The 9236-nt window shown below is 52.4% G+C and overlaps 2 protein-coding genes across 3 annotated transcripts in view; both read right to left on the minus strand.

Moving 5' to 3' along the window:
• Nucleotides 1-1194, minus strand: part of PFDN5 (prefoldin subunit 5) — a 5511-nt gene extending 4317 nt beyond the window's left edge. The window contains exons 1-3 of one of the 2 annotated variants that reach the window (XM_011930523.1): nucleotides 847-1194; nucleotides 544-646; nucleotides 210-241 (exon numbers count right to left, since the gene is read on the minus strand). In XM_011930523.1, coding sequence (XP_011785913.1) covers nucleotides 210-241; nucleotides 544-646; nucleotides 847-918 — 207 coding nt within the window. In that variant the 5' untranslated portion in view covers nucleotides 919-1194. The remainder of the gene's footprint in view (nucleotides 1-209; nucleotides 242-543; nucleotides 647-846) is intronic. The other variant, XM_011930524.1, reaches the window with a different exon arrangement.
• Nucleotides 1195-3153: 1959 nt separating this feature from the next.
• ESPL1 (extra spindle pole bodies homolog 1 (S. cerevisiae)) overlaps nucleotides 3154-9236 on the minus strand; it is a 28676-nt gene continuing 22593 nt past the window's right edge. The window contains exons 19-31 of the mRNA XM_011930525.1: nucleotides 8540-8909; nucleotides 8182-8343; nucleotides 7578-7791; nucleotides 7288-7478; nucleotides 6674-6801; nucleotides 6415-6537; nucleotides 5768-5923; nucleotides 4911-5081; nucleotides 4683-4787; nucleotides 4393-4508; nucleotides 4132-4215; nucleotides 3820-3984; nucleotides 3154-3524 (exon numbers count right to left, since the gene is read on the minus strand). Of these exons, the coding sequence (XP_011785915.1) occupies nucleotides 3323-3524; nucleotides 3820-3984; nucleotides 4132-4215; nucleotides 4393-4508; nucleotides 4683-4787; nucleotides 4911-5081; nucleotides 5768-5923; nucleotides 6415-6537; nucleotides 6674-6801; nucleotides 7288-7478; nucleotides 7578-7791; nucleotides 8182-8343; nucleotides 8540-8909 (2187 nt within the window). The 3' untranslated portion in view covers nucleotides 3154-3322. The remainder of the gene's footprint in view (nucleotides 3525-3819; nucleotides 3985-4131; nucleotides 4216-4392; nucleotides 4509-4682; nucleotides 4788-4910; nucleotides 5082-5767; nucleotides 5924-6414; nucleotides 6538-6673; nucleotides 6802-7287; nucleotides 7479-7577; nucleotides 7792-8181; nucleotides 8344-8539; nucleotides 8910-9236) is intronic.

Below are 9236 nucleotides of genomic sequence, written 5' to 3' on the forward strand. Positions count from 1 at the left end.
GGCCTCCCAAAGTGCTGGGATTACAGGCTTGAGCCACCGCGCCCGGCCAAGATTCTGTCTTAAAAAAAAAAAAGGTGTTACCAAAACCATTGTGGGGAGAGGATAATCTGAAGTACTGAAGTAATCAAAACAATCCCCCTCCCCGCTTTTTGGGGGAGTGAGGGAGAAAGGGAGAAGGCAGCAGGTAGCCGTTCCTGTGGAAAGGATACAGAACTCGTCAGTGGGACAAGTAATTCTTTCCCTGTGAAAGCAATGAAGACAAACACCTGGGGAAGGTTAGCAGCTCCAATGTAAGACGTTAAAGAGAGTTCCCAGAGGGTACAGCACCCACAGACAGTGTGAAAAGAACGGAAACAGGGGCAATAGAAGCAGAGGAATGTCCTGTACATTTCAATTCTAGGTAGGCAACATGCAAAGGGTTCATGAAGCAGTATACGATATGTAATGGATTTTCTCGTTTCAGGTAAGAAAAACTGGATTAGGAGGTGGGACGAGAGAAGCAGGCTTGCCACTTTAGGTTGCCCTCACCCCCCTACCCCATACCCTCGTTGCTCTTGTTCAGCACGCTCAGACAGTCCTTGGCTTCCACATACTTGGTCTGTACCACTTTCAGCTGGGCAATGGACGTGGACAAGAACTCCACTTCCTACAGAGGACGGGTATAGCGGGTCAATGAGAGGGCTATGGGGAAAAGGGAGAGCAGCCGGGGAGGGGGCGGGTCCTGGGACCGGATAGAGGTTTCGCCTGGGAAAGGTAGGCTCCCAACTTGGGACAGGGCGCCAGGAAGTACGCGTGGGCAGGGGGGATGTAGAGCGGGAAAGAGGTTCCTATGGGGCCCGTCACTACCTGGTCCAGCTGGTTCTTGAGCATTTCTAGCTGCGGCAGATTCAGCTCCGTGATGTTAATAGACTGCGCCATGTTGGGAAGGAGGACTAACGAAGAGGAAGTCCTTCGGCGAGCAACGCTCTAGCCGTCCTCTGCGCGTCTCGATGGCGCCAGGAGGCCTCGCTGCGCCATACAGCTCTATGATCCTCCGTCCCGGAAGGGAAGGAGGGGCTTGAACCTCTCAGAGGCTGATCTGTGAGTTATTTTAATAAAATATCCTAAGCCTAGTACAGTAAAGTAGCAGCAAACAGGACTCCTGCCCATAAGGAACTGCAAAATCTTAAAGTTCTCACGACACAACCACGATATTACAAAGCAGTGTATGCTACTCCACGTGGGTGGTATAAACTACTAGAAAGCAGGCTGGGTTGCTACGGTGAGGGCTCCTGGGGCCTCGCCCTGCCCCTCTCTACCCCACCTGCTTGTGCTGCCTGCTGGTACCCCGCCAGGTCCGATTTCAAATGTTCCTCCCCGCACAGCACGGAAATGGCAGGAAAATTCGAAACTATTTTTCCCAGATGGCCTCTGAGGCCGAAAGGCAGGAAAAAAAACAAACAACAACAAAAAAATCCTTTGTCAGACCGTTCTGAATTGTCCTTGAAAAAATCAGGCATTAGACTGAAAGCTTGTTGAAGGCAGGAACCAACCATGTTCTCATCACTGAACCAATTCTTCCCCTCTCGCTATGACCATCTTCCCCCAGCAGGAAGTAGGCTGACACGTAGTAGGATCTGAAAAAGGGTTTATAACCCGTTACCAGTGAGTTGGTGGGAGAACAGCAAGGAAGCACCATTGTCAACACATAGAGCACAAATTAATCAATAAAATGTTTTGGCTGGGCATGGTGGCTCATTCCTGCAATCCCAGCACTTTGGGAGGCCGAGAAGGGCAGATCACTTGAGCCCAGGAGTTTGAGGCCAGCCTGGGCAACAAGGCGACGCCCTGTCTCTACAAAAAATACAAAAGTTAGCCGGGCTGGTGGCATATGCCTGTAGTCCCAGCTACACGGGAGGCTGAGGTGGGAGGATTGCTTGAGCTGCAGAGTTGGAGGCTGTAGTAGGCTGTGATTGTGCACTCTAGCAACAGAGCTAGACTCTGTCTCTTAAAACAAAGACCTGGCACAGTGGCTCACGCCTGTAATCCCAGCACTTTGGGAGGCCGAGGCAGGCAGATCACGAGGTCAGGAGATCAAGACCATCCTGGCTAACACGGTGAAACCCCATCTCTAATAAAAATACAAAAAATTAGCTAGGCATGGTGGCGAGCGCCTGTAGTCCCAGCTACTCAGTAGGCTGAGACAGAATGGCGTGAACCCGGGATGCGGAGCTTGCAGTGACCTGAGATGTGCCACTGCACTCCAGCCTGGGCAACAGAGCCAGACTGTCTCAAAAAAAAAAAAAAAAAAAAAAAAGTTTTACCATGTGCTATATGTGAGGAATACGTGAGAGTAAGATATTTGCTTCCCTTGAGCTTAACAACTGGAGAGAAAAACCACACTAGAACTTCACAGATCCACACTCTACTGCTAAAGTTACACATTGGTAAGTGTAACAGGTGTACATGGGCAGACAGCAGTAGCCTTTAACATCTACTTAGGAGGGAGGCAGGGCAACTGAGGCATTAAAACTAGTGCCATGGCTGGGCACGGTGACTCACACCTGTAATCCCAGCACTTGTGGAAGGCTGAGAAGGGCGGATCACAGGGTCAGGAGTTTGAGACCAGCCTGGCCAATATGGTGAAACCCTGCCTCTACTAAAAATACAAAAATTAGTGGGACATGGTGGCATGTGCCTGTAGTCCCAGCTACTCGGGAGGCTGAAGCAGGAGAATCGCTTGAACCCGGCAGGCAGAGGTTGCAGTGAGCCAAGATTGTGCCACTGCACTCCAGCCTGGGCAACAGAGCAAGACTGTCTCAAAAAAAACAAACAAACAAAAAAAAAAACACAACACTAGTGCCACTCCAAGGATACCTGAGGCAGGAAGAAAGGATGGACGGATGGTACCTGGCCAAAACACTCTCAACGGGTCTATCACTACCCTTCATTGGGCCTGTCTCTACTTAGCATTTTGATGCCCCTTTCTCCTCCAGATTTGTCTGCTGAGGCCCAGCCAGGCCCAGCAGGCTTTGTCCTGTGTCTTTGTCTTTCTTCCCCAGGCACTCAAACGTGATCTCCTGTAAGCTGTTCCTGTCAGCTTACAGTACCACATAGCAGGAATGGGGGCAGTCATGACGTGTCTTTCAATGTTCTCAGATAAACTACACAAAACAAGGTTTAAATGATATATCTTTATTATATGGAAGTTAAATCAAAAGGAAATGTTTCATATAAAACACCGGGGAAAGTAACTTTAAAAGAGTTATCCTAAGGATTAAATCTAACCTTGGAGGTAGAACAGGTATGAGGCTTCCAGCATCAAAAAGACAGCTCCATGGGGTTACCGCAGAGAGACAGGCAAACCATAGGCTATAGGGGCAGCCCCAATAAGATACTTGAGTCGGGGAGCTTGGCGGGCCTGGTTTACATAGTAGAGAAGGGGGGCCCCCGGGCCTGCTCCAAGCCAGCCCTGCAGCAGAGCTTCCGTGTAGCGGTCAATATCACGATCAGTCACATCCCAGAGATTACCCAGAAACAAGGGGCTGGGAAAAGAAAAGAAATATAAAGTAAGGGCCCTAAAACAGAATACATAGGAAAACACCATTGGTGGTGGGGTGGGTGAGTAGAGAGAATTGAACCAATGAGAAACTCCTTTGGCCCTTGGTTACAAGAGAAGAATAGATGGGAGCTAAGGGTTAAATGGTCCAGGCATGCCAGGGAACTAGGGATAGGAGGAAAATGGGGCACAAGAGAGGCAGGATTCAGACCTGGGAAAGAACCTGGGGTGAGGGCAGGAGTCTTAGTGCCCTAGGATGGGTCTTGCCCTTGGAGACTCACCAACCAGCCATGATGTACTTGAGCACGATGCCAGCCCCCTCCAGGTTTCCATGCACAGCCAGGGCCGCACTGCTACAGCCAAACAGCAGGGCCACTGCCCGGCAGCTCAGCCGCAGGACAGCCTGCCCATCAAGGAAGCGGGCACCAGCCCCATGCCCTGCATAGCTAAGGCAGAAGGAGGTGAGATGAGTCTTGAGCTAGCAGTACCTGGCCTCTGCCTTTGTCTCCAGAGGCTCTCAAGTCCCAAAGCAACCCATGGTGATACCATCCTCAGGACTGCCCTCTCCCCACATCCCTGCCTTAAGCACTCACATATACAAATCATGCTGTGTCAGGGCTTCCTGCACCTGTTCGGGTCTCGGCACCTCCCCTACCACTCCTCTCCAGCCAGCTTCACTGCAGGGAAAAGGCAGGAGTGAGAATAGGGAAATGCATGGCAGGGGTCAGATGGCAAAGATGGCAGAGGGATCATTAAATAGAAGGTGGGCTGCAACAGCTGTTTCTGGAGAAAAGGCTTGTTGCCCCTGTGTGTTGTCTACCCTTCCCCACTCTTCTTGTCTTTGTGCCCCTGACCTGCTGAAATTGGCTCGAAATTGCTCCTCTGTGCTTGACAGGTTATTGTGAGGGTTCAGGACATAGAAGGTACTTCGCGGATCCACCCCTTGACTCAGCACTGGCGAGGCCCCATACTGAGGAGGAGACACTGGTGATTAGGATGCTTGTCGCATCGAGAGGCCCAAGCCCCTTTCCATGTCTGAGCCATTCCTAGGACCCTCGCCTCTCTTCCCAGGTTTCTCTGCCCTTCTTTGTTGAGGTCTTCCCCAATTGCCAGTCATCCCCAGACACCACTCCCTGAACCCCACCTCTTTGATGATGGAGTAGCTGAGTAGGAAGTGGAAGGAGGGCAGCCGGGTGACAGGCAGTGCCTGGAGGCTGGGCATGCTTTCCCATGGCAGCTTCTGCAAGTCCTGGGCAAAAAGCACTAAGAGGTTACTGTCCCCAGCCAGGTATATGCAGAAGTCAGAAAGGGCATGGGGATGAGTTGGTACTCACTCCCCACTAGACACTGCCCCTCTGCCCCAGCTCCTTACCTTGTCTAGGACCAAGACAAGGTGGCTATTGCTTGGTACTGTCAGGCCCTGTAGACGTCCTACTGCCTCATTCAGGAGCTCCTGGGCTCGCTCTGGCTGGGTTGGGCACAGCCCATAGGCCAGGCCCTGAACGTCCTGAGGGGTGAGGGCACCGGCACCACTGAGCATGATCTGCAGGGGAACAGTGGTGGTGAGCACCATCTTCATTCATGATGGCTGCTGGGAAAGGATTAAGTCCAGTTTCTTCCCCTTCCCTGCTTTATTTTTTTTTGAGACAGTGTCTTGCTCTGTCACCCAGGCTGGAGTGCAGTGGCATAATCTCGGCTCACTGCAACCTCCACCTCCTGGGTTCAAGTGATTCTCCTGCCTCAGCCTCCCGAGTAGTTGGGACTACAGGCACGTGCCACCATGCCCAGCTAAGTTTTGTATTTTTAGTAGAGATGGGGTTTCACCCTGTTGGCCAGGATGGTCTCCACCTCTTGACCTCATGATCCACCCGCCTCGGCCTCCCAAAGTGCTGGGATTACAGGCCTAAGCCACAGCGCCTGTCCTTTTTTTAGATGGAGTCTTGCTCTGTCACCCAGGCTGGAGTGCAGCGATCTCGGCTCACTGCAACCTCTGCCTCCCGGGTTCAAGCAATTCTTCTGCTGCAGCCTCCCAAGTAGCTGGAATTACAGGTGCCGGCCACGATGCCCAGCGAATTTTTGTATTTTCGTAGAGACAGGGTTTCATCCTGTTGGCCAGGCTGGTCTCAAGCTCCTGAGCTCAAGCAATCCACCTGCCTTGGCCTCCCGAAGTGCTGGGATTACAGGTGCAAGCCACTGGGCCTGGCCCCCTTCCCTCCTTTCCTCACTCACTTTCAGCAGAGTGCGGTCAGGATATTTCCAGCCACATTCCTGTAGCAGCTCCTGTAGGCGGGAGGCCTCCTGGGCAGGGCTGGGCTCCTCACTGGACGGCAGCAGCAGCCCCTTCCAGCAGCCCAACACAGACTTCTCTAGGGAAGCGATGAGAACCTGAATGCAGAGGGCAGACCCTTTAGTCGGAGAGGAAACTGAGCTTCTTTCTCACAGGCACTGACATTCTGGAGATGAGAAAATGCGTTTTCCAACGTGCATATCTGTCTTACGTATCTTTCTGTTAGTCATAGAAGGCAAGAATCTAGAAACTTTTTTCATTTTCTGAGACTGGGAGAGTATAGACTATTATCTATCCCTCTGTTGTGACAAATATTAACAGGTGGGCAATGAAAGCTAAAACTGGGAAGCTGATAGTTGGGTTTAAGTCCTTTTTTTTTCTGCATATCTTTAAATATCCATTCCCATATATTCTTCAAGTTCTGGGCTCTGAAGTTCTCCCCAGGTGACATATTTTTAAATTTAGGTCTACACTTCCAGAAATGATTTGAAGTGGCTTTAGCACTGACCCAGGCCCTCTGGTAGAGAAGACACTGGGACCCCCCGGGGCGTTCCTAGGGCAGGCCTGACCCCACCCCAGGAGCACACACCTCCATCCTGTGGTCCAGTGCCAGCCGCCCCGTCCACCATTCTCGCTTGTCAGTACAGCTGCTGTTCTCTTTCTGTGCCTTCTGGATGGCATCGAACTCACTCAGAACTGAACGCAGAGGAAGCTTTGGGAGATGGCGCTGTGAGAGCTCTGCCTGTCCACATGATCACCATCTCTCTCCCTCTCCCAACACAGAATGTGAGCAGCTTGACCCAAAGCCCAACCCAGCCCAACTTCGCTCCATGGCCCAGGAATCCTACCTTGTTCTGGCCAGTGGGAATCTGCACACTGACTGGGGGACTGTCCTTTTCCAGCCGGGTCAATAGGAGGGTGTTGCCCACGGTTCCGGGCTGGAGGGTGGCCAGGGCCAACACACACACGGTCACCCCTGACAAACAGGATACAGCCAGAATCATTCAGCTGTTGAAAGAATTCCTTTCTCTGTCTTGGGCACTCAATCCCTGTCCATCACTCAAGACAGCATCAAGAAGCCTTCCTTGATCACTGGAGGTCAAAGTGCTCTCCCTTGCCTAATAGCTCCCTGTGCACAGAGACCACGTCCTGTACTTTGTGTTTCTCACAGGAACTAACAAAGTGAGGTACTCAAATCATGTGTATGTTTCATGTTAGTACAGAAGACCCCAGGCATCTGAACTCACCTCTGAGGAAAGACACTGAATTTGCTGGTAATTCAAAGTTGAGGTTTAAAAAAACAACAAACCTTCCTGATTTAAGATGCTAACAGGTGAAAAGGTATGACATAAGGGTCATAAATCTATGTAAACTAACCAATGCCTAAAACTCCTTCACCCAGCTCCTCAGTAAGAAGATGCAGAAGAGGACAGAGGAGCCGGCCAGAAGCCTGCCCGCATACCACTGGGGATCAGAGCCAGGCGCTCCTGGAAACTCTCCTTTTCAGGCTGGGGGAAGTGGCCAGATCCCAAAGCCCTGAAGGAAAAGAGGTGCTGGATGCGGGCCAGGGGGACATCTCCAGGCGTCTCCTGAAGGCTCAGCCCCTGCAGCTGGTCTGCTATTTCAAGTGATCCTTGGTACTTCTGGGCCTTGCTGCAAGCAACACAGGGAGGGGTGAGGTCCCCTTCCTTCAAAGTCTGGACCCTCCCTCTGGTCTGCCCCAGCAGAGTCTTGGGGATGGTAGGCACCCACCTGAGTTGTCTGTGGAGGTGGGTGAGCATCTGGTGGCGACAGGTGATGGAGACAGACTCGGTGACAAGGAAAGCAGTGGCATAGGGATCCCGGTGGCCCAGGCACAGGGCCAGGAAGCGGCAGAGGTGGGCATAGAGCCCACTAGGAGGACAGTGACTAATGCCCCGGAAAGCAACACTCAGGGAGTCACAGATGGAGTCCAGGGTAGAAAGACCTAGAGGAATGTCAGGACACTTGGTACAGCTGAATTCCTTATTTCATAGTTGACAGGAACTTTCCAAGAAAGAAGAGTCCCTAGCTCATCTCCCACATGGCAAATAGCAGCTACCATTTATGAAGAGCAGCGTGCCAAATGAGGTGCCATGCAACTAACAGGCATCAACCCACTCCACCATGCCCCCTAAACCCCATTTTTACAGAAGGAATAGAAGCTTGGAGAGGTTAAGTGACCTGCACACAGCTCATAGACAGAGTGCTGGGGTTCAAACACAGGTTCACAGGCTACTGGATCCAGATCAGAATCCAGCCTGGAAAGACAGAGGGGTCAAGAGTTCTAGAAGCTCAGCCCTCTCGAAGTGACCAACGTCAGGGGTCGCATATTCACCAGTGGCTATGGGGGCTGAGGGGAGCCGGAGCTGAGGACCAAGGTCCTTGTCACTCTTCTTGTCTGGGCATGGCCTGGGCAGCTCCTTCTTGCTGGAATCCAGCCTCAGCAGCTCCCATTCTCCAGAAGCTGCCTCAGGGTCCGGCGCTGGAGCCTTCCTACCTGGGGAGAGAGCAGGCCTTTTTCACAGTGCTCCCTCCCCCTGCCATTCTCTTTGTTCTTCCTTCTGTAATCCACTCCCTTAGAGTCAGCAAAAGAGCATTCTTCCTGTACGTCCTTGGAAGCACTTACCGATTGTGCTTTGCCCCAGAACAAACCCCCAAAACATGCACCTTCCATCTCACCCTTGCTGTCCTACCTGAGGCTGAGTCTTCCCCATCAGAGGCCCTGAGGATCTCAAAGCTCATTTCTCTCCAGTTGTCAGTCAGCTCCTCCTCAGGGATGGTCCTCATGATCTCAGGGGCAAGTCTGGCCTGGTCACTGGCCCTCTGGGGACACTGCTCCTCACAATGTCTTGATGCCACCTTCTTGGCTCTCCGGCTCCTGCCACTCAGGCCAGGATTCCCAGGGGCACTACCTGGGGCAACCACGGCATCTGTCTTTAGGCTCAGGACGTTCCTTGCTCGCCCCTGGCCCCGGGAAGCAGTGCCCCGTCTCTTAGGCTCCTCTGCCAGCCAGGCCTCAGCTGAGACAGGGTCTTCCAAGTCACTGTCTTCATTGAAGTTCACCTGAGATCAGAGGGAAAGGGTGAAGGGCCAAGAGGTCTTCAGTGACAAGACACCTTGTGACAGCAGGTGGCGCAGTGGAGGCACCATCAAGCACTGTCCCACAGGACCATGGAAGATTTCAGAACTAACTTCCCACATGACACCCAACACTCTAGATGAAGGGTAGCGACTCTTGGAAGGGGAAGGGGTAGGAGGGAGAAAATGAGGGAACAGAAGGTGGGATGAAAAGGTAAAAGGAGGCCGGGCGCGGTGGCTCAAGCCTGTAATCCCAGCACTTTGGGAGGCCGAGACGGGCGGATCACGAGGTCAGGAGATCGAGACCATCCT

The sequence above is a fragment of the Colobus angolensis genome, unplaced genomic scaffold, assembly GCF_000951035.1.
Source record: "Colobus angolensis palliatus isolate OR3802 unplaced genomic scaffold, Cang.pa_1.0 Scaffold87, whole genome shotgun sequence".
In the NCBI taxonomy this organism is placed as follows: domain Eukaryota; kingdom Metazoa; phylum Chordata; class Mammalia; order Primates; family Cercopithecidae; genus Colobus; species Colobus angolensis.